The sequence below is a fragment of the Oreochromis niloticus genome, linkage group LG7, assembly GCF_001858045.2.
Source record: "Oreochromis niloticus isolate F11D_XX linkage group LG7, O_niloticus_UMD_NMBU, whole genome shotgun sequence".
NCBI classification, from domain to species: Eukaryota; Metazoa; Chordata; class Actinopteri; order Cichliformes; family Cichlidae; genus Oreochromis; species Oreochromis niloticus.
The window spans coordinates 9,301,953-9,326,639 of record NC_031972.2 but is presented as its reverse complement, the minus strand read 5'-3'; the positions used below and the strand labels follow the sequence as shown (position 1 = coordinate 9,326,639).

The 24,687-nt window shown below is 40.8% G+C and overlaps 1 protein-coding gene and 1 non-coding gene across 3 annotated transcripts in view; both read right to left on the bottom strand.

Annotated features, from left to right (window-relative positions):
• Window positions 1–191: 191 nt before the first annotated feature.
• Window positions 192–263, bottom strand: trnap-ugg (transfer RNA proline (anticodon UGG)). The gene has a single exon. It is a non-coding gene; the product is annotated as a tRNA-Pro (tRNA).
• Window positions 264–4,821: 4,558 nt separating this feature from the next.
• myo18b (myosin XVIIIB) overlaps window positions 4,822–24,687 on the bottom strand; it is a 58,172-nt gene continuing 38,306 nt past the window's right edge. The window contains exons 40-45 of one of the 2 annotated variants that reach the window (XM_019360756.2): window positions 18,201–18,334; window positions 18,066–18,107; window positions 8,699–8,851; window positions 8,549–8,602; window positions 6,977–7,902; window positions 4,822–4,988 (exon numbers count right to left, since the gene is read on the bottom strand). In XM_019360756.2, coding sequence (XP_019216301.1) covers window positions 6,999–7,902; window positions 8,549–8,602; window positions 8,699–8,851; window positions 18,066–18,107; window positions 18,201–18,334 — 1,287 coding nt within the window. In that variant the 3' untranslated portion in view covers window positions 4,822–4,988; window positions 6,977–6,998. The remainder of the gene's footprint in view (window positions 4,989–6,976; window positions 7,903–8,548; window positions 8,603–8,698; window positions 8,852–18,065; window positions 18,108–18,200; window positions 18,335–24,687) is intronic. The other variant, XM_019360757.2, reaches the window with a different exon arrangement.

Here is a 24,687-nt window from a genome sequence, read left to right as displayed (position 1 = left end):
GCAATTGGTATCACTGGTTACATCCTCTGTTGTTTGCAGTGCGGGAGGTGCCCCAGCCCATCACGGGATTTTCTCCCTTTAAAACCCTTTAGTTCCACACTTGGGAAATTTTCTAGTCCTCTGCATTTAACCCATCCACTCAGTGAAGCAGTGGGCCGCTACCAATCCAGCGCCTGGGGGAAAAAAAACTTGGGCTCGTCCGGGATTTGAACCCGGGACCTCTCGCACCCAAAGCGAGAATCATACCCCTAGACCAACGAGCCAAGTTGCTATTTGGTTGAGTTGCTGTTCAGCAGCAAGCCACGGGGGGTGTTGGACTCAGTGAAAACTAGGCAGAAAGTCCAAGCCAGGCTAAAACAAGAGATTCAATACGTTCTATTCAATTCAATTCAATTCAATTCAATTTTATTTATATAGCGCCAAATCACAACAAAAGTCGCCTCAAGGCGCTTTATATTGTACAGTAGATAGCACAATAATAAATACAGAGAAAAGCCCAACAATCATATGACCCCCTATGAGCAAGCACTTTGGCGACAGTGGGAAGGAAAAACTCCCTTTTAACAGGAAGAAACCTCCGGCAGAACCAGGCTCAGGGAGGGGCGGCCATCTGCTGCGACCGGTTGGGGTGAAGAAGGAAAACAGGATAAAGACATGCTGTGGAAGAGAGACAGAGATTAATAACAGATATGATTCGATGCAGAGAGGTCTATTAACACATAGTGAGTGAGAAAGGTGAGTGGAAGGGAAAAACTCAATGCATCATGGGAATCCCCGGCAGCCTACGTCTATTGCAGCATAACTAAGGGAGGATTCAGGGTCACCTGGTCCAGCCCTAACTATATGCTTTAGCAAAAAGGAAAGTTTTAAGCCTAATCTTGAAAGTAGAGATAGTGTCTGTCTCCCGAATCCAAACTGGAAGCTGGTTCCACAGAAGAGGGGCCTGAAAACTGAAGGCTCTGCCTCCCATTCTACTTTTAAATACTCTAGGAACAACAAGTAAGCCTGCAGAGCGAGAGCGAAGTGCTCTAATGGGGTGATATGGTACTACAAGGTCATTAAGATAAGATGGGGCCTGATTATTTAAGACTTTGTATGTGAGGAGCAGGATTTTGAATTCAATTCTGGATTTAACAGGAAGCCAATGAAGGGAAGCCAAAACAGGAGAAATATGCTCTCTCTTTCTAGTCCCTGTCAGTACCCTTGCTGCAGCATTTTGGATCAGCTGAAGGCTTTTCAGTGAGTTTTTAGGACATCCTGATAATAAAGAATTACAGTAGTCCAGCCTGGAAGTAATAAATGCATGAACTAGTTTTTCAGCATCACTCTGAGACAGGATATTTCTAATTTTAGAGATGTTGCGCAAATGGAAGAAAGCAGTCTTACATATTTGTTTAATATGTGCATTGAAGGACATGTCCTGGTCAAAAATGACTCCAAGGTTCCTCACAGTGTTACTGGAGGCCGAGGTAATGCCATCCAGAGTAAGAATCTGCTTAGATACCATAGTTCTAAGATTTTCAGGGCCGAGTACAATAACCTCAGTTTTATCTGAATTAAGAAGCAGAAAGTTAGCGGCCATCCAGGTCTTTATGTCTTTAAGACATTCCTGCAGTTTCACTAATTGGTGTGTGTTACCTGGCTTCATGGATAGATAGAGCTGCGTGTCATCTGCATAGCAGTGAAAATTTATGCTATGTCTTCTAATGATGCTGCCTAAGGGAAGCATGTATAATGTAAATAGAATTGGTCCTAGCACTGAACCCTGTGGAACACCATATTTAACCTTAGTGTGTGAAGAGGACTCTCCATTTACTTGAACAAATTGGAGTCTATTAGATAGATATGATACAAACCACTGCAGTGCAGTACCTGTAATACCTACAGCATGTTCTAATCGCTCTAATAGGATATTATGGTCAACAGTATCAAACGCAGCACTGAGGTCTAGCAGGACAAGCACAGAGATGAGTCCACTGTCAGAGGCCATAAGAAGATCATTTGTAACCTTCACTAAAGCTGTTTCTGTGCTGTGATGAGCTCTGAAACCTGACTGAAACTCTTCAAATAAGCCATTCCTCTGCAGATGATCTGTTAGCTGTTTGACAACTACTCTTTCAAGGATTTTTGATATGAAAGGAAGGTTGGAGATTGGCCTATAATTAGCTAAGACAGCTGGGTCTAGAGATGGCTTTTTAAGTAAAGGTTTAACTACAGCCACCTTGAAGGCCTGTGGTACATAGCCGATTATTAGAGAGAGGTTGATCATATTTAAGATCGAAGAATTAATTAATGGCAGGACTTCTTTGAGCAGTTTTGTAGGAATGGGGTCTAAAAGACACGTTGATGGTTTGGAGGAATTAATTATTGAAGTTAACTCAGAAAGATCAATTGGAGAAAAAGAGTCTAACTTAACACCGATGGTACTAAAAGTAGCTGTAGATAATATTACATCTGTGGGATGATTATTGGTAATTTTTTCTCTAATGATAAAAATTTTATTTGTGAAGAAGTTCATGAAGTCATTACTAGTTAACGTTAAAGGGATTGTTGGCTCAGTAGAGCTCTGACTTTTTGTCAGCCTGGCTACAGTGCTGAAGAGAAACCTGGGGTTGTTCTTATTTTCTTCAATCAGTGACGAATAGTAAGATGTTCTGGGCCAGAAAGCAAAGCTGCACACTTTGGGGAGGTTGTAACGAGAAAAGAGGGGTGTGGCAACATAAGCATTTGTTCTTCAATACTGTTTGTGTCTCTGTTCCATGTCTGTGAAGATTCTCAGTCATCCAGGTCATCGTAGTCTAAGGAACTCGAAAAGAAAAAAGCATCTGGACTTCTTTAAGTTGCTTGAAGACGTTTCACCTCTCATCAGAGAAGCTTCTTCAGTTCTAGAGTCAAATGGTGGAGAGTCCCAGATTTAAGACCTGTGGGAGTATCCCTCCAAGAGGGACAATGGACCCCTATTGATCCTCTACCTAATCACATGAGCCAAGGTGAGAAAATAGTTGTACGGTCTCTGGTGAGCTCATTGTGAAACCTAGCCCCACCCTATCATGTGATTTCCTGAGGTCAAAGGCCCAGGATGTGAGTGGGCGTTAAGGCGTCTGGGAAGGGAGTCTGGGAGTCAAAAGAGAAACTAAGAGTGTTCTTGTGTGTACTTTGTTTAGCCAAATCTAATCAGTTGAGTTTAGAAAGTCAGTGAACTTTTCTATTGTTTCAGTAGCAGCATTTCACCTAGATTGTTGCGATAAGTAGCTGATATGAAATATTATCTTATAAAACAGTTAAGGTTGTTGCTGTCATTTTGTGTAAATCTAAAGGGTCTAACTCATGGTTTGGGGTCTTTAACCCAGAGTTTTGTGTTTGTGAACTTTGGAATCTTGGTTAATCATTATTGTAGTATTCCTACAGTGAATTATGTTTCCTAGTATACTTTTCCTACATTTATGTGTTTTCTGATTATTGTATTTATCTCTTGTGGTTCTGGTTTAGTTCCCTTAGTGTTTCCTGATTTATTTTCACAGTACCTTGTTTCATGTGCGGCATATTTAGTTTTTCTTCCTCTGTTCCGTTGGTCAGATTTGTTCCAGCTCTGTTTCCATCTGTTACCCATCCTCTCATTATCCTGTGTATTTAAGTCATCAGTCTTCCTCTGTTCCGTCACGTCGTTGTCGTCTAACTGGCTCTGTATGCACGCTCATTGTGCCTTAATGTTCCCTAGTATGTCCAAGTTAGAGCTTCAGTTCATGCCAAGGTGTTAAGTTTGGAAGTCTCAACTGTCAATAATGCTGCTATTTAAGTTTAGCAGCTGAGCAGCAGATTAACTATGCCATCACTCTTTTTTCCTGCCCTGGACCTGGAAATCACAGGCACACATCACACATCAATACCTGTCTGTTGTGGCACCTCAAGTATTTCTTGCACAGTTTCCTTTAAGCCTTTAGTCTAATAAGTTTATATATTTATTTACAAATCCTAAGTGTTTGCAAAAAGACTAGCAAGAACAATGGTAGGTGGTTAGATCTATGGTTATTAGTAAAATAACTATTCAATGTTTCAATAAAGAAAAACTTGAATAAAAATTGTGTGCCTGTTATATGAGTCATCATGAAAATTCAGAGTCAACACGATGCATCTCTGAACAAATGCATTTTTATAATTCATCTGTTTTGATGAAAAAATACACAACTTTCTCCTTACTCATCACAGCTACACACAGTGTATGGATACAATTTCTTTAACAAACCTGTTAGAATTAATCGATAACACTCCACCCAAGAAACCAATGGACATTGTCAAGGGAGTTGTCGCATTTTTTATATAGAATCTATGGTATTCACACAGCATTAAATCCAAGTAAACGAAAAGCTACCACTACAACCAGCATCAGACTGGTTATATGTGTTTGAGGTGGGAGCAAGAAAGTAAAAACAGGAAGAAAACACTTTGCAATCTAAGAGTGGAGTGACAGGAAACATGCTGCACTGCTTTACACTGAACGAAGAAAAATTTCTAAGCAGAGCACGGGGTTAATACCGAGCATGGACTTAAAAGGTAGCGTGTGTCAGAAGGTCAATTGTCTTACCAATAAAGTACTTGTTTTGGTTTCAGTTGTTCTGGACCACACCACAGTGAAATTACAATTCCACTGCAACTTGTTGTGCAGCACCAAATCCTCCTTTTTTGGAAAGATTTTCAAAGCACCACATCCACATCTGTGATTTAATTTTTCAACACAAGACTAAAACAATATAATTTAATAATTTAAAAAAAGGAATTTATTGAAGAAATGACGCACAAAGAGTAAAGTCACAAAGCAAACTGTTCATTTCATTTTCTTTATTCATATATAAACTGCTTATTTTAAATACAGACTGAGTGATCAAAAATTGAACAAATGTATTTTTGGTGACTTGTGAATTTCCATATGAAGAGTGAAAAAGCTTCTGTGTTGCGGTGGGAGGAACAATCGCCATCTCTGAAGATCTCTGCTGGATGTGGACACATGAAGAGGATGACAGGACAATAGAAAAAAAATCAAAGACAAGATGGTCAGAATAGCAAAAATGATGTGAAACAAAGAGTAACATGTAACACATACACTATCTGGGTCTGTAGTTATCAACCGCCTCTGAAGTTGAAATGGGACTAAAAATACTATAAGCTCAGATATTTATGAGTCATGCTACGCCCACTTCCCACAGGGAGCTCTCATTTGAAAGAAAATGATGTTACTGTTTTACAATTTTCAGAGCAATAAGATGAAATTAATGACAATGTCTAGTAGGTTTTCCTCTGTGGTGCCAGTATGAAATCACATCTGAAATAATGGAGGCCCGGTTCCCTGATAATGACCTTGGAAGTTAAGAGCATATTTTATTCTTAGGGCACTTCTATGAAAACTCATAAAAACCTGCATGTTTCTCAAGACAGCAATTACGTGCAAGTGTATACAAATGCCAGAGGCATCTTAATGTTGGATCTGCAAAAAGAAATGTCATGTGTCATTTTATAATGACACGTTTGTCACATTTGAAGTTGGTATAGTCCCATCCTGCAGTTTAGAGCAACATCGTTCACTTGGTGATGTTTCTGTTCACCTCATCCGAGTCCAAGTCAAACACATTAAACTCTGCCCACAGCTGTCACCATGTTTAGCTACTATGCTTTCCCTGTACAATGTACAATGTGCTGAACCTCACATTACAATTCACCAAAGCTGAGCAGAAATGTAAAGACAGCTATAACATGTATGTACTAGTTCAAACCTTTCACAATGCCACAATTTTTGTCATCTTGGCACCTGACACAGTTTCACACTGACACCTACTAAACAGGTATTTAGCAGCTGTCAGCAGCTGTAATCGTTGCCACATTTACCATTTTAGGGCTAGATTTACTAACCAATTGTGGCACCACAAACTGGTCTAAAAGAAGTATTGTCAGTATTTAGAAAGAGAGCACAGTGACAAGATTTTGTGAAAGAGGTGTTTGTAACTGACCCTGTAAATGTATTTCTGGGAGTTCCTTTCAAAAAATACAAAATATAGGAATTCAAATAAAACACACAAACTGATTTACTAACATTGATGCATACAACACAGCACAAAATGTACTGCTAGTTACGCTATTATTTAACGTTAAAAAAAAGCATGTCTTATTTTTTCTGCTTGGTACTGAAATGAAGTGGGCTACAATGTTAGGGGCACAGTGGCTTTGAGTCACAGGAATAGAGTTTAATGTGTTTGACTTGACAGCTGTCTGCTATGCTTCTGTGTAGTATGCTTCTGCTCAGTGGTGCATTTTCAATAAAAAATGTGACCTACTGTTTCGTTAAAAACCTTCCTTGAAGAAAAGTGGTCTTGAGGTTTGCTGGTAAACATTGTAGCATTTTCTTAATTAGCGTTAGTTAGAAGTTGTCTGTGTTTGTGCATGTAGCAATACAGTTTATGCACGCAGCATCCAATATTATACACATTTGGCAACTTGTGGCTCCATAAATCAAGATCATGAGCAGCAACCACTGTTAAGGAGGCTTTGCTTTGACCAAGTCCATCTTTTATTTACAGTTTGTGTTGTTAAAAAGTAAGGTTTCTGTTACATATGTATTGCTCAGAAGCTCCACCTGCTTGCTGTTCAAATCTTTTGGTTGTAAGGTGTTTACAGTCAGCTGTCTGTAAGAAAAACTAACGTAGCTTCTTAACTGAAGGGTTGCACCAAGTCCAAGTATGAGACTAAAAACAGGATTATTTTGAACTGTGAATCACAAAAAACTACTTTCAGAAAGTAAAATATAGGAAAATAAAATGACATTTCAAATAAGCATAACAGAGCCGCTTTAAAAAGGTTTCTACGATGGATTTGACTAACATGCATGTGGAAAAAAAGGGCTCTCATATCAAAGCAATGTGATGCAACCACTATGTTTACTATTTCAAATGTTCCCTCAGTTCCCATATGTAGCTGTCCATCTACACACCTGAGACTGCCGCACATCTGCTTCAGTCAGTCTCCTTTTTCAGGTATTTCTTCATGACTAAAGCCACGTCTCCCCCCTCGCTACCCTCTGCTTCCAATCTCTCACCCTGCGGCCTCTCAAACCTGCGTCTCGGGCCACCACCCTGGGAGCTTCGTCCTGATCCACCTGAGCTAGAGGACTCAGATTCAGAGCTTTTCCTGCTGTGGCTCGAGGGAGGCAGCTCTCCAAAGTGGACGCTTAGTGCTCTCCTACCTCCTCTGACTGAGCTGGCCAGGCTGCTGGTTGACTGAGCTCTCCTGATTGCGGGCAAGACGTCTGAGGCCGCGTCGTCACGGTCCCCAGGCAGACGCCGATTTTGGAAGACCATGGGTTCTGAACCTAGGGAGCCTTCACCTACGTCCACTGGAATGAGGCTCCCCACCATGCACTGCCGTGGTGCCAGAGGGGAGCGCTGGATGGGAGTTGTGACAGAGTGCAGCGACTTCTCTTCCTCTGGGATGGAGACGGAGGGAGCATGATGACGAGCAGCAAGTGAGGAGAGGTGCGGCAATGAGGGAAGCGATGAGAGAGAATCAGATGAGTTAAAGCGAGAGACTTTGCCTCCAGCTGCAGAGGGAGTTTTGGTAGAATGTGGCAGGAGTGGGGAGGATGGTTTCAGGATGCTGGGACCAGGTCTGGGTTCCTGGACATCTTCTGGACTGAGAGAGAGGGCCGAGGCTCTCCGTCTGAGAGTTGATGCTCCGGTTGTTTGATAAATTGCCAAAGAGACGGTACTGCCAGTTTCATCTCCTGCATCACCACCAGCTCTGCGTTTACGAAGTCCTTCCAGCAATTCAGACAGGGCTGTGGAGGATGGGGCTCGACCAAGAGATCTGCTAGCAACGCCTCCAGCCTCAGAGCCCTCATCATCAGGATTCACACAAGAACTAGAGAGTGATAAAAGAAGCAGTTTAAACCACAAACCAGCCCACATGTTTTGCTAACATACACAGATATCTAGGGCTAGAACTAAATATTGTCTCATTTCACCTATTGGGTGTTTGTTATCAAAAATATTCTCTGTCCAACTAAACAGCCTAAACAGGGCTGAGCATTATAACAAATCAATTTGATCCATTCAACATTTTTGCTTTTTGAAAAACTCTGAGCACAAGATGAAAGCATTAAGCTGAATGTTCACACATCATCTTTGTGATTCTGAAGAATTCAAATATTTTCTGTGGTAGAGCACAAATCAGAAGATTTCAAAGGTACTTTTTGCAATTAACCACAAACTGTAAGAAATAATATTTTTGATTGAAATGTTATTTCATAAGACGTGCAGTTAGTGGGGATAGGTTAATTGGAAACCCTAAATTGCCTATAGGTGTGAATGCAGGTGTGAATGAGAGTGCGAATGGCTGTCTATGTCTATGTGTTAGCTCTGCGACAGACTGGCGACCTGTCCAGGGTGTACCCTGCCTCTCACCCTAAGACAGCTGGGATAGGCTCCAGACAACCACCAGCACTCTTCAGTGGGAGAAACGTTTCCTCATTCACCCAAGTGACTTCAACTTTTTGGGATTTACTTACTTGAATAATGGAGCATGCATCAAGATAGTAGTTAATAGTAGTGTCACACAGTACCTGAAACACTTATCATAGCTAGTTAGCTCATCAAAAGTATGCTAAGTGATTTATCATTGCAGCTTGAAGTACTTAGCCTTGTGTTAGAAGACTTACCGCAAGCTGTAGGTGCTGATGGTGTCAGCAACAGACTGACGCCCCCCCTGGCTGCTGTGAAGTGAGCTTCCACTGCGGGAGCCTCCTCTAGACACTCCTGACCATGTGTGAATGCCTTCTTCCCCAACAGAGCCGACACTGGACACAGAGTCACTACAGGACCAAAGCAAACCTCAGAAATCTGCTACAGCCAAAATGAATGAACTTAGATCTTTACCTTTTCAGCTGCTATAAACATGCAAGCACAATACAAAAGGAAATATGCGACTGCAGCTCCATAAACAGCTGATAATTCCACTGTAAGCCAAGCTAGGATTACAGCAGGGGTGGAGCAGCAAGTAATGACTTATAAGATTGGAACACTGCAAACTTTCATGGCGCACTTTGTTACAGGACTTTGTTTTTTGTTTACATGCTTACAAAAGGAAATGAAAAATTCTTATTGGTCTATGGTAAAAACATGCTCTAAGGCATACCATCAGTTAAGTTAGTGTCCTGTGGATTTTGGATGTTAGTAGTCATGTACAAAACCCTTCTGTCAGAGAAGAGTCAGAGACCCAGAGATTATGTTTTGGACATTCAGCAATATTCTAAAGTTAACTCCCTGGTTTTGGTTCGTATTGTTGTGATCCTTTCTTGTGTGGTATTTGTCATGGTCCTGGGTCGGTGACCCAGTGTTTTTTTTCCTGTTTTTATTTATATTTCTTGATTTAGTATTATTCATGGTTCTGGTTTTTTGCTTCCCCTGTGTCCATGTTCCGTGGATAGTCTGTCATGTCTCTTGTGCATGTTAAGTTCTGTCTCCGTGTTTATTAATTTGTTCCCCTGTCGTGTCTCTCGCGCCATCTTGCTCCTCCTCTGTTCCTTGTCTTCAGTCAGTCTGCATCTTAGTATGTGTCTCTTGCTTCCTGTTTTATTTTGATAGTCCCAGATGTGTTCCCACCCGTTTTCCATCCTGTGGTTATCCTGTGTGTCTTGCCCTGTTTATTCTTGTGTTCTCCACCTTGGCTGTGTGTTTCTCGTGAGCTGCCAGTGAGTTGCCAGTTTCTTAGTACTAGTTTATCTTTTGTTTCTTTTCATGTTTCTTTGTACTTTGTTTTTTAGTTCGCTTTCTCAGCTAAATAAAAAAAAGTCCGTCTTGGAGTCCTGTGTTTCGGTCCTACCGTTGCCTGCCACAGAGCCCACCATGACACTTTCATATCTCAATCGCCTTGAAGAATAACTAAATACTTTTGACTATTATAAGTATCAATAACAATACTATACTCACCAAACGTAATGTACGGTTACATTGTAACCTTGGTTCTCTGAGTGAGAGACTATCTCTCCACTCCATTACATATTCCATATGTATGATACATAGAAGTATGGATACTCCTTTAAGACACTCCGACTAGCCCGGCCACACCCCACAGATTACGTATAAAGCAAGCTGTGCAGGCATGAAACCAGTGATAGTTTGATCGGAACGCGTCTCTGAGCGGCCTACAAAAATGGAAGAATCAAAAGAAAGCATGTTGCTAGGACTGATCGGAAGCAAATTTAATTTCAAAGGACTACCCAACTGAAGCCTTGATAAAAGTGTGGTTTTGTGCAAACTGTGCAAAAAGGAGTTTGCATACCACCAAAGCACTTCAACCTTACCATCTAAATCCAAAACATGCTGCAGCGAGCACAGAAACTGTGGAAGCTGTTAGCACTATCAGTCCCAGTTCGAGTACCAACAAAAGATGTCGGCAGCCCAAACTTGAAGAAATGACTGGCCTCAGAACCAAAATTAGTAAGTCAACATCGGACAAATTGCAAATTGGATTGCTCTGGACTGTAGACCACTATCAGTGTAGTAGATAGGGGCTTAGAAAATGTGCTACAGTTAGTGTCAGGTGATCCAACTTTCCAACTGCCATGGCGAAAGACTATTCAAGTAAAATTCAACAGATTTATGACACTGAAAAGCAAGCAAAATTAGATGCATTACAAAAAACAAACTTTGTGGCTCTTACTGGGGATCATTGGACTTCTGTTAGTAATTCGAATTATCTCGGAGTCACTGCACATATTATTGATGTCACAGATGGTACATGGAATCTACAGTCTTTTGCCCTGACTGTGCAGAAGACAAACACCAGAAACTATGCTGAAAACTGCGCTGAGTAGTTTTTCTCTGTGGCAGAAGAATGGGGAATTCAACAAAAGGTAACCACAATTGGGACAGACAGTGCACGAACCATGGTGGCTGCAACAAGACACCTCCCATTCCAACACATGTCTTGTGTTGCTCACATCTTGCAAACAACCGTCACTGTTAGCCCTGCTGATAGTGGTTTTAGTAATGCATTAGCAAAATGCTGCAAGATAGTGGGTCACTTTAAACACAGCTCTGCTAATACAGAGGAATTACACCAGGAGGAAACAAGACTGGGGCAACAGAAACAGCCACGCATACAAGATGTTTCCACAGGGTGGAATTAAATGCTGGATATGGTTTCTCATCTACTAAAGAATCAAGAGGCTGTTTTTGCTGCTTTAGACAAACAAAAGCACAAGCTAGTCATTTTAACTCCACCAGAGCTGGTAAAACTCCAAAAGCTGGTGACTATCCTTGAGCCATGCAGGTAAATAAAACTATTTTTTAACTTATTGTTACTGTTTCTTCAAGCTCTATAGTTGACAGTTATTGTGTAGATCAATAATTACTTTCTTGAACTGTATACTACAGGTTTGTGACTAAGCTTCTTGGAGGTGAGACATATGTCTCATGTTCAATTGTTTTAACTTCTTTCTGCCAACTGCATCACACCATGGACGTCTCTGATGATGACTCAAACTACATGGAGAAATTTAAAACTGCCTTCACAAAGGACCTATACCAATGTGTAGCTACACTCAACCATCAGTGGCTCAAGATAGCTACTGTGCTTGACCCAAGCTTTAAGAATTTAAAGTGTCTTGCAAGGGGAGAGCAAGAAGAGATTTGGACCAGCCTTGAGGCCCTGCTGCAGGAACAGTGTAAAGATGCCACCACAAAGGCGCCAGCAAAGACAAAGAGCCTCCTCCTCTCTTCATTGTCTTCAGACTCTGATTCAGATGAGGAAGCCCTGTGTAAGAGGGCCGTGAGTTTGTACAGAGCAGAACCCACCATCAGCGAGCCAGCTGCAGTGGTGGTCCAGTCGAGCAGGCACCCACCCACAGCTGTCTGTCCTGGCCTGCAAGTATTTCATTAGTCCTGCCACTTCTGTCCCATGTGACAGACTGTTCTCATTTGCAGGTCACATAGTAAAAAAAAAAAGAGAGCTGTCTTGAGCTCTGAAAATGTGAACAGGCTAGTTTGTCTAAGTAACTGGCTGAAAGAAATGGACAATAAATAAGCATGGAGGTATTGTGAGTCCAATGGGTTTGTTATTTTTTGCACTAAAATGTTCAATGATCACACTGTTTTAGCCTAACGTACAAAATAATTTTGTCTAAGGTTACTCAGAGTTTAAAGGTGAAGCTGGTCAAATTACATTTTATCTTTCTGCCCTATTTTTCTAACAAGAAAAACTGCACTTTATTTAGAATTTTTTATTATTTTTATTTATAGACAATACTATTCGGAAAATGTACTTAAAGTATTTAAAATAGCACTTTATTTTTAAGTCCTCCCAGTTTTGGCCAGGGATATTATTTTTGTTTCTCTGTCTTGAATTGAAATGCAGTTTAAATGCTTTTTTTTTTTCTTTCAGAAATTAAAAGAGCTTTAGTTTACAATATTCATGTTCATGTCTATTATTTGATTCTGTCGCCCTCTAAAACCGTTTTAAATGGAAAAAAAACATTTGTGCTTTGGGGCACATTTTCTTGTGTGATTAAATGTGATTAATCAAGATTAATTAATTACAAAGCCTTTAATTAATTAGATTAATTGTTTTACTCGAGTCCCACCCCTAATATATATACATGCCACCCCCGGTCAACGCCTCGCCAGGCGCAAAGGCCGAGCCGGGGGGCGGAAACATAAGTCTGCCAGATGCAAGACTGGGCCCAGCGAGTCCCACTAGATGCAAGGATTGCAACCGAGTGGTCACTCAAGGTCAGCCCGCAAGTTGCTAGGCTGACTGGGGAATGACGGCTACCGCTGATGGGCACCCACTCCCTGAAAGAGGGGCTGGCTGCCACGTTCAAGCGGAAAAACCACGTAAAGGCGGTAGTTGAGGACCATGTCGCTGCCACACAAATGACAGAGAGGGACCCTCACTGGTTGAGTGGGCCCACTCACCTGAGGGGAGAGGAGCTCCTACCGAAGCATAGGCATGCTGGATTGCCTCTACCTCACAGCGGGACAACCGGGACTTGGAAAGGGGCCTGCCCAAGATTCCAGGATGCAAAGAAATGAACAGTTGGTCGATAGGCTGAATCGGCCGGGTACATGTGATGTACAGAGCCACAGTTCAAATCATTGTAGAGCCAGCAGACGCTGAGCTGCCTCTCGGTCCAAGCCTTCCATCAGAACTGACTGCAGCTTAGCCGACTAGGAGAGGTGGAAGTCCATTTTCCAGTCATGGATTGGCCTTCCAGAACACAGATTTCAACATTATTAAAGCAACATAGGATTATCTCAACAGAGAATGGACAAAAGGAAGCCAAAATCCAAACAACAGCTTTAAATCTCCTTCAAGATGTCTGGAAAACTATCCCTCAAGATGTCTTAAACAAAGTAGTGAAAGCTGCCTAAGAGAGTTGTATAATTGTTCAAACTCTGTCTTTTCCTTATATGCTTTATTTCCATGTCTCTTTCAATACACAGCTAATACACAACTTTTGTAAACTAAGGGACAGGTCCTTGAGCTCAAGTCCTCTATCAGAGGCCTGGGGCCTTGAGCCTATGACTCAATGCCTTGCACAAGTATTCTGGAATGTTTTATGACATTAACAGGACCCTAAGAGCCTCGTTTAGGAATCCAATGGAGATGAAGGAAAACACAAGCGGCAAACTTCAAGCCAAATGCATGAGTCAAGTAAGGAGTTCACCGAGGAGATGCTCTGTCCCCATTGCAACCCCCTCAACCAGATCATTAACAAGACTGGCTATGTATACTGACTATGAAATACAGCAATCATTAGCCTACTTTATCAATCTCAGAGGGAAAATTAGTTGTCATTAGAGCAGGGCGATATGACCAAAAATATTTATCACGATATACATTTGAAAATTTGCGATAACGATATAATTGACACTAGACAAAATAATTTACAACTCCACAACTTTATTAGTGCAAAAAGAAACCCATCAATGTATTTTCACTTAAACAAGCAGCTGTTTTTTTTGTGCATTAAAGTTATATAAAAATGTAACAGTGCAAATTCCTTGCTGACAGTTTAACCAAAAGGCATTTCCAGTGGAAATTGGCCGACATATCCTCAGCATAACCATGTATAATATCCACAAAACTTAAAAAGAGGCTATACACACACAATATGGTAATATTATGTTGAAGCACAGTACGTATCACTCCGCGAGGCGCCTGCCTACGATAGCTGTAATGCTCCGACAATCCATCAAGCGGTGCGGGTTCGTAGCTTAGCAAAGTCGTACTAAAACATTTGACAGATTTTCGAGCGCTGTGTACCACATAAAATCGTTTCGAGGCCAGTAAACACAACCAGAATTCATACATAAGATTTTCAGAAAAATCAAAGGATTGATTTTCAGTGTGCCGTATTTTCCAAACAACACTGTAATAACGACGGCCCGCTAGCATGCTCTACCAAAAATAGTGCTTTGTTGTGTATCTGACGGACGAAAGCTAAACCAGTTCCACACCACTGAAGTTGCAGCATTTTTACAAACCAATTCTGGTTCATCCGTTTCATTTAACGATCCACTTTCGCTCTTCTCATTCTGCGTCGCCGCCATGTGTGTATGTAAACATAGGCACTGCGCATGCGCGTTTTACCCACATTCTATCGCGATATTTCATTTTCCTATCATTGCCCAAAATTACACCGGTATTACTGTGAACGGTATGATATAGCCCAGCCCTAGTTGTTATAGAAGCATATATACAAGGCACAACAAAGAAATCGCGTAAAATGAAGTACAGAAATAAAGATATGAATAGAGGAATAGATTTAGAGTTATAAATATAAGGATAAATGTATACATAAATATAAAACAACACAAATACACAAATCTTTCTGTGAAATACTGTTACCCTGGAGGACTTGTGTTTTGTTATTGTACTTCTGTACTAACCACAGTTTGTCAATGACGAACATCATGTTAGAGCATAAAGGTGTTTATAAGCACATAAGGCATCTGAACACCCTAGGTTACAGGATGATGACTGATTTTATAATTGTAACATCAGATCTGCAGCCATCTATCTTGGGCACTTGGGTGAAGAGAGATGCTGAGCTGACAACTGATTCTGGTGGTAATGCCAGAACCAGATGGTGGACACCACAGATGAAGAGAGGTTTCAGGCTAAAGGAGTCACCAACTTTCGTTGGGTCTCAAATCGGTTCTGGTAAAGCATCAGGTGACTCTGGAGTAGGAAGAGGAATTCCACACACACTGTCTACAGCTTTGGTGGAATGCTGCTTACCTCAACTGAGGCTATAATCAGGCAGTGAAAAGTACACACAAAGTGAGGAGGATCTCCTCAATACCATAGTTGTGCCTTCTAAGGTGGAAGCAGAGTAGTCCACAGTGATGCAAATGCTGCACCAATCTGTTGGGGTGAAGAGAGAGCTGAGCATAAAAGCAAAGTTGTCGATTAACCAGTTCATTTACATTCCTACGCTCACCTATGGTCATGACGTTTGGGTAGTGACTGAAAGAATGAGATCACAGACACAAGTAGCCTTTGAAGAGTGCCTGGACTGTCCCTTAGAGAGAGGGTGAGGAGCCTGGTCATAGAAGAGGGACTCGAAGTAGAGCCGCTGCTCCTCCATATCAAAAGGAGCCAGATGAGGTATTTTGGGCTTCTAAATAAGATAGACGCCTCATAGGTGAGGTATTCTGAGCATATCTTACCCTGGGGGAAACCAGAATTTGCAGGAGAGATTATATCTCATTAGGAACTTCTTGGTGTCCCCATAAATAAGCAGGAGAAGGTAGCTGGGGTGAGGGAAGTCTGGGCATCTCTGCTTAGACTGCTTCCCCTCACCATCCAGATAAGCAGCAGAAAATGGATGGAGACACACACACAGACACACAGAAACAGCTAAAGCAAAACTCAACCCTAACCTTGGTGACCTGATGGTCGTTAGTAAATTAATATCCAATTTACACATCTATGTAACGACTTTCATCATTTGGGTTAAGGTGTAGCTGACTTAATTGTGCATTGACTTTGGTGATATACATCGATATGATGGAAATCAAGGCCAAAGCTAGTAGAAAATGCAAAGACATTTTTAAAAAAAGGCTTTGTCTTTTTTTATCCTGTTATTTATTATCACAACAATATGCATAATAAGAACACTTCAAGCTCTGATCTTTTTAGGTCACATGTGTCAAAGTCAAGGCCCGCAGGCCACATCCGGCCCGGCGTACATTTATATCCGGCCCGCAAGATCATTTTATATAGATGTACTATTATTGTTATGTATGGCCCGGCGATATGAGGCGCTAATAATATACGAACTACAGATCCCATAATGCAGTGCTGCAGCCTCCTTGCTGAAGGCTAGGCTAACTGGGAACATTCCTGCTCAAGTCAAACTTCTGTTATTGCGAAGCTAGCCGCTCACAATGGTGGAGAGAAAAGTTGATTCTGAAAGCAGAGCCTTTCAGTGCCAGTGGGTGACTGAATATATGTTTACAGACATTGCTGGTAAAACCATGTGTCTTATTAGTGGAGCTAATGCGGCTGTAATTAAGGAATTTAATTTTACGAGACAAAACGTCAGGATAAGCTGAAAAACCTAAATGCAGAAACTACAGAAAGTAGAAGAGCTAAAGAAGAATCTGACATTTCAGCAGACGTTTTTAACCAGAGCAAAATCACAAAGTGAAGCTGTTGTGAAAGCAAGTTTTATTGTAGCAGAGGAGATAGCCAAATCAGCCCGGTACCACTCTGAAGAGCTGCATGATGAAGGTGTGCGACGTCTTGTGTCCAGACAAAACGCAGATTTTGGCAAATGTGAGCCTGAGGAGAAATATGATTGCTGATCGGGTTTGTGAGATGGCCACTGATTTAAGAACACAGTTGTGTGAAAGAAGCAAAAACTTTATTGCCTACTCTCTTGCTGTGGATGAAAGTATAGACATGATGGACATTGCACAGCTGGCCATCTTCATCCGTGGAGAGGAAATATTGAACATTAAATCGATGCACGGGACAACGACAGGAAAAGACATTTTTGAAAACGTATGTCAAAGTGTAACCGACATGAAACTGCCCTGGGACAAACTTGTTGGACTTACAACAGATGGAGCGCCGGTGTTGTGCGGTGAAAAAAGCGGACTAGTCAGCAGGATGCGAGTAAAGATGCAGGAGGAGAACTGTACCGGTGAGTTAACAGCATATCACTGCATCATACACCAGGAAAGGCTGTGTGGTAAAGTCCTAAAAATGGAGCATGTAATGATCACCGTAACGCAAACCGAAGTTTTATCTGAGCTAAAAGTTTAAATCAACGTCAATTTCAGTCTTTTATGTGGGAAATAGACTCAGAGTTTGCCGACATTCCATATCATACTGAGGTCCGTTGGCTGAGTTGGGATAAAAATTCTCAATAGAGTTTTTGAGCTCAGCAAGGAAATCTGTCAGTTCATGGACATGGCATGTATGATGCGGTGAAGGCATTTCAAGTGAAGCTGTCACAAATGCACCAGTGCAACCTGCCTCACTTTCCCTGTTGCCAAGTAATGTTGAACCAAGTCAGCGGACTTTGCTGAACTGCACCTGTGCAGATTCAGATGGAGCTGCAGTGTAATGATAAACTCAAGGGAAAGTACGACACTGAATGGCCCGCACAGTTTATTAGTTCCATTCCTGAAGCAATGCCGCATCTCCGTCTACATGCGGCTCCAACCTTGTGTATGCTTTCATTTATTTTTTCTGGGGGTTTTGGCAGCATGTTCATATTTCTAACTTACATAATTTTGACAGGATATATTTTTATGAGGAGCAAAATATTTAAAGTTAAAGTTTATTTTTTTAAAGTTTATTTAATCTGGAATAATATTCCTGTCTGTTTTAATTCATATTTATGTTTAAAAAAACATTGCTGTAGTGTGTTCAATAAATGTTTATCTTGTTTGGCCCGCGACCTAAAGTGTGCCTTGAGTTTTGGCCCCCTGTGCAATTGAGTTTGACACCCCTGTTTTAGGTCATACACATATACACAGCCACACACACAGCCGAGAGTTTCTTACAGGTCTTTCTTTCGAGTAAAGGACTCCACAGCAGTGTGAACACTGAATTGAAGGGCAGAATGGTGAAAGTTGAGCTCAGACATACAAATTTCATCACTGAACCTGAGAGGAGCTACCTCAGTGAGGGCAAATTACCTTTCAGTGTCGCTGTCATCACTCGATTCTACTTCCTCTAGGGCAGCCTGAAGATCAACGATGCGCCGGATGGACGTCTCCAGGTCCGCCTGTAATGCCTGTCTGACAGTGCTGAGCTCTTCAACCTTCATTTCCTGTACAAAAAAGAGGAAGATGACAGATGCAGGGATGAATAAGATGGTCATCTTTTAACAGACCTGTTTGCTGTCCCCCAGCACACATCAGCAGTACACATCCTGAAGACCATTCAGCCAAGCAACTACCTTCAAATATCAAATCTCTGCTCTCTCACACATAGTCCTCTGACCTTGGATCTTTACTGTTCTGCCCAAATTATTTATTAGCAAATTATTACACATGCAAGCTGACATCCAGAGAAAAAAAGTGATTTCTTAAATCATTCCATCTTTTTCTTACTGACTCTCTGTCTCTCATATCCTGTCACATATGTATGCACCTACACACAAGCAAAAGCTTTCAGGCTTTTGCCTTTGTTGGTTTTGAGACGGGTGTGGGAGCCACAGCTGTCATAGAAACACATAAGCATGTACGGGTGTGTGTGTATGTGTGCACCCCTATAACCTTGAAGAGACAATGAGGATTAATCACAGTCAGAGAGAGGAAGCATGATGAGGGAGAGATGACGTTGGGTATGGTGGTGGAGAAGTGGGAGGAAGAGAGAGAGTGTGTGTGTGTGTGTGTGTGTCTGTCTGTCTGTGTGCGTGCACGTGTGTGTGTCTGTGTGCATGCTGTTGTGTGTATGATTAAATCCATTTATATGGGGGTGTGTCTAAGTCTCCATTGCTGGTTGGTAGGTTGTTTAAGGGCATTCTTGTGTCTGTCTGTGTGTCTGTGAGTGTGTTGCTTTGTAAGAATAACTTAATAATTCCTGGAGCTCCTTCTCACTTTCTTGGCTCAGCTCAGAGGTCACAAAGAAATGTGCAGTTAGTGAGAACAAGAACATGATTGAATGTGTAACTGTAAGTAGCAGCTTTAAAGTCTGCTCGGCTGCTCAGATCTTCATCTAACTCACTTGTGCATTCACACTAGAGTAAAAATAGGAAAGCAACCTCCCTTTTTTCCCCATGTAAAGCTTTCATTAGTTCTTTAACATTTTTAGTTTTTTCAGTCATCTATGACACTGACTCTGCCGTGGCATCCATCAGACTCTGAGTTGAGGGTCCGTTTGCTTGTCATTGCTCCTCGGAGTTGCCGAGTGGCAAGAGTTCTCCTACAGATGACTGAGGATGACGTGTGAAATTGTGAAATTTCCAGTGCCATTATTACAAACTAATGTCCTCCTAGTCCCATTCTCTCCGTTTGAGGCATTGGATGAGTCCCTCGCATTTGCAATAAATGGGCCGCTTATTAAGTCCGCCTTGTACGCATTTAGAGATGGAGACATCAGCTCCAATTTTAATACTTTGTGCACTGTCGCTACCAAGTTCTCCAATTTTGTTTTTCCAGCTGGACTTTGTGGAGCTGCTATGGAGTTTGTTTCTGCGAAGGCTTCAGTTTTCAGACCTGGAGGCTATATCTGTAATGGTCCTGGGTCTCTTACCCAGCAGTTTGAGTCTCTGTTAGATTTAAGAGATATTTATGTTTAAGCTTGAGTTTAGTACTTCCTAGTGCCTCTGAGTTTTGTTATCTATATTTTTAGTTCTTGGTTAGTTTGATTTCTTTCATGTCCTAGTATTGTTTCTGTGTCTTCTTGTCTGAGTCTCCAGTGCCAGTCAGTCTTGTCTCCATGTTTGTTTACCTTTTTGTCTACATCCACCTTGTATGTCTCACTCGTGGTCTCTGTGTTAGGTACATCCCATCTTATTTTGAAAGTCCCTCATCTCATGTGCATTATGTTCAGTTCCCCCCCCCCATGTCATTATGCCTGATTTGTTCATGCTGTGTTCCCCAGCTGTCTCTACTCAATTAATCACCCTCCTGTTTATATATATTGTGTCAGTCTCCCTTTGTCTATTGTCAGAATGTCAGTCACATTTCATTTGTAGTTCGAGTGTTTTCTTGCCCTAGTTTATATACTATACTAGTGTTTCTAATTTCCTCAGGTACTTTACTTTTCACCATAATGTATTTTGCTCATCAGCCTAATTAAACAGTTTGCCTTTTGTTTATCACAATCCACATCTGTGTGTCTGCATTTGGGTCCTCATGCTCCTATTCACTACACATGATAATATCCCCCTTTCATACAGACAGTGAAAAGGCTATTGAGAAATCACCTGCCTTTGACGTGATAATCATTCAGCCTTTTGAACACAGACTAATTCTGTTGCTTGCTTTATTATTTTCTTCAGTGGTTTGAGGGTCTGATCCTATCTAAGCTGTCTAAGAACTCTGAATCAAGAAAATACAAATCAAATCCCAAGTTGTTACGTTATTTCAAGCCCACAGAGCCCAAAAGCCTGAGAACAAAGTTCAATGTAATCAACAAGCATTGAAAAAATTATTAAATTAACTTGATGTGTCCATAACCTAAAATATATTTTTGTTTGTTTGCTTTGGTCCATTTTTCGATTCAGTTTTTCTTCCCACCTCTGTATCTAGATGTGGACAGTAACGAAGTACAAATACCTTGTTACTGTACTTAAGTATAATTTTTAGGTATTTCTACTTTACTTCAGTAGTAATTTTTTGTGTACTTTTTACTTTTACTCCCTACATTTTTAAACAAATATCTGTACTTTCTACTTCTTACATTTTCAAAACAACATTACTTTTGGTTAAATGCATTTGGCTCGAATTATTATTTCGTCACTGTGAGCCTTCAAACATCAAACCCATGTAGGCTCAAACAGTAACACACAAAAGGGATTCCTGTTTGTTTATTAATCACCAGAGGATGATGCATAAAAAGAGATTACATGTGCCAAAGGGGTTAAAAGTGGGACGGTGTTTTCTTTTAATTTATTTACTGCCACAACACCAGAATGACTGCAGGTTTCCGTAAGTTGTGGTTGCGCTACCTTGGTATCTAGCTTGCCCTAATGAAAAGAAGAGAGCATAAAGGGAGTGACTTTTTTTAAGTGGCAGGTTAGTTTAAATAAAATGTTCAACAAATATCAGCAAACACAAAAAACTGTGCGCAGTTTGTCGCAGAGTGTGTTGCTAGCTAAAGGTCCAGCTGCTTCAGAGCTAACTTCACTCAGAGATGGAGTGTACATTTGAACATGTGACATTATGTTTTTTTCATATTGTGAAATATGCTGCAAAACAAAATGAGGTAGACTAACTGCTATGTAAAGGCTGCATAAGAATACTCTGGAGTTTAGTGCAGGATAAACAGGTTAGTTTGCTGTACTGTGATGGGTTTAAAGTAAAGAACAGTGTGACTGGTGCACAGTGGCTGTGGTTTCATGGTCAGAGTGTAGCAGAGATAAGATGGGGCCTGATTTTTCAAAACCTTGTATGTGACAAGCAGGATTTTGAATTCAATTCTGAATTTAACACGGAACCAATGAAGGGAAGTCAACATAGAAGAAATATGCTCTCCCTTTCTAGTCCCTGTCAGTACTCTTGCTGGAGCATTTTGGATTAACTGAAGGCTTTTCGTGGAGTTTTTAGGACATCCTGATAATAACAAATTACTGTAGTCTAAAGTATAAGTAATATATGCATATTGAGTAACTCCAGTTAGTATTGCCCGGCTCTGTAGAATTCTGTTGTTGTCCGTGCTTGCTTTGGAGTAACCCTCGTCTCTGTGAATAGGTTTTCTGGATCTGCCCGCATTGTGACCCCTGGACCCCGTGAGTGGAGCTGCTAGTGTGGAGATTGTGTGGACGAGGAGCGGAGCGAGTGCGAAGGCTTGTGTTTAACAAACCCGTGGACCCCCGGAATCGTGGTGTTTTCCCCCCTCACGTGTATATAGTGCACCCGGTGTGGATAATAAAGAAATGTTTAAATCGTGTTTCTCAGTCTGCACCTGAGTCCGTTCCACCGTCGTGACACCAAGGTTCCTCACAGTGTTACTGAAGGCCAAGGTAATGCCATCCAGAGTAAGAATCTGGTTAGATACCATATTTCTAAGATTTTCAGGGCCGAGTACAATAACCTCAGTTTTATCTGAATTAAGAAGCAGAAAGTTAGCAGTCATCCAAGTCTTTATGTCTTTAAGACAAGCCTGCAGTTTAACTAATTGGTGTGTTTTATCTGGCTTCATGGATAGATAAAGTTGTGTCATCTGCATAGCAATGAAAATGTATGCTATGTCTTCTGATGATACTGCCTAAGGGAAGCATGTATATTGTAAACAGAATTGGTCCTAGCACTGAACCCTGTGGAACTCCATAATTAATCTTAATAGTGTGAAGAGGACTCTCCATTTACGTGAACAAATTGGAGTCTATTAGATAGATATGATACAAACCACTCCAGCGCAGTATCTGTAATACCTACAGCATGCTCTGATCGTTCTAATAGGATATTATGGTCAACAGTATCAAACGCTGCACTGAGGTCTAGCAGGATAAGCACAGAGATGAGTCCACTGTCAGAGGCCATAAGAAGACCATTTGTAACCTTCACTAAAGCTGTTTCTGTGCTGTGATGGGCTCTGAAACCTGACTGAAACTCTTCAGATAAGGCATTCTGCAGATGATCTGTTAGCTGTTTGACAACTACTCTTTCAAGAATTTTTGAGATGAAAGGAAAGTTGGAGATTGGCCTATTATTAGAGATAGGTTGATCATTTTCAAGATTCAAGCATTAATTAATGGTAGGACTTTTTTGAGCAGTCTTGTAGGAATGGGGTCCAAAAAGACATGTTGATGGTTTGGAGGAAAAAGACTAAATGAATATCAGTTGTACTGAAAGTAGCTGTAGATAATGTTAATGTTAAATCTGTGAGATGATTATGAGTAATTTTTTCTCTAATGGCTAAAATTTTATTTTGCAAGGTCATTACTAGTTAAGGTTAAAGAAATAGTTGGCTCAACAGAGCTTTGACTTTTTGTCAGCCTGGCTACAGTGCTGAAGAGAAACCTAGAGTTGTTCTAATTTCTTCAGTGATGAATAGTAAGATGTTCTAGCTTTACGGGGGGGCTTTCTTATAAAGCAACAAACTATTTTTCAAGGCTAAATAATGATCTTCTAAATTTGTAAAACGCAACTTCCTCTCCAGCTAACTTCATAGAAAAAGAAGTGAAAATGCCCCACACATTTGCCTTGTGGTTGTGGTGTTTGCTCACACTTTTATCCCACAGCATTGTGCTGAAGTCCCAGTGCTATCTATGCTGCTATGATTGCATTCTGTAGTAATGACACTGATGTTTTCAAGTGCTCCAGATAATAAAGCAGCTGTTTTTGTTAATGAGTAGAGCTGAGAAGTGAGTGTTTTAAAAGTCTGCTTTACTTTTAGTTGTAGCCTGGAGGAAGTGTTTCCTGCCAGGACTTTTTAAGTTTAAAATCATGTGTCACAGCCTGTGTTGTGAAACTCCTGTTGAGGTTTATATTTAGCAGCCTACGTGCTGCCCAGGTAGTGGTGATCTATCTGCAGGTGGCAGGGATACCAGAGAAATGTGTGGAAATACGCTTTTATTAGCTATTCTTCTATCTTCCCTTGTTTTAATGAAACAGAGTTCACATTAACAGAATCTGAAAGAATACGATACATAGAATAGGATATGTGTTTAAATGAGCTATATTAATAAAATCACTAGACTGTAACCTGCACATTTAACTCTGCCAAGAAGGGTATGCTTTTGGTAGCATTTTTTGTGCGCAAGTGTCATTCTGTCTGTAAACACAACAGCTTGAAAAGTTCCAATAAAATTTGGCTTCCATACACCGACGACTTCAAGGTCAACATGATTTATTCATGGAAAATTGTCATAAAGCCTTATAAGTTAGAAACTACAATTCTTACAAGTGTGATGTGTATTCTCAATGTATAGAAAATACCCTATAAAGATTTTAAATATCATGTCACATTTGACCTCACTTTTACATTTCACTACTTTTCTTTTAAACTGACCCCAAAATGTGTTATATCTCTAAAGAAAGTATTGTCCACACTGACAATGAGCTGCGTAGTTAGTTAGAAAGCACAATATTATATAATAAGCTAAGTTATTCATGTCTGTTTACTGACATATCAATACATTTTATCCATTACCTGCTCCTACATAATGTTTCTGTACACAAACCTCTGTCAGGCTACCCTTATCTGAGTTTTACAGCAATACAAACTTCTTGAAGTACATTTAAAAATAACAGAGAAGCCTAAATGAATGAATGCAAAATGCAATACTGTTCCTTTAAACGGGGATGCTGCTCAGAGAATGAGGTGCCCTAGTGGAGGTTTGCACTTTTGTGGTGCTTCTTGTTTATTTTTATTTTTAGGTTAGTTACATCAAAATTTCAGACTTGGCATTAATAACACGTCCTTCACTGTCCCAAACAAACACAGTCTTTGCCCCAGATTTAGTTTGTTGCAAAAATTGCTCACTCAATTTCTGATACAGGATTAGTCAGC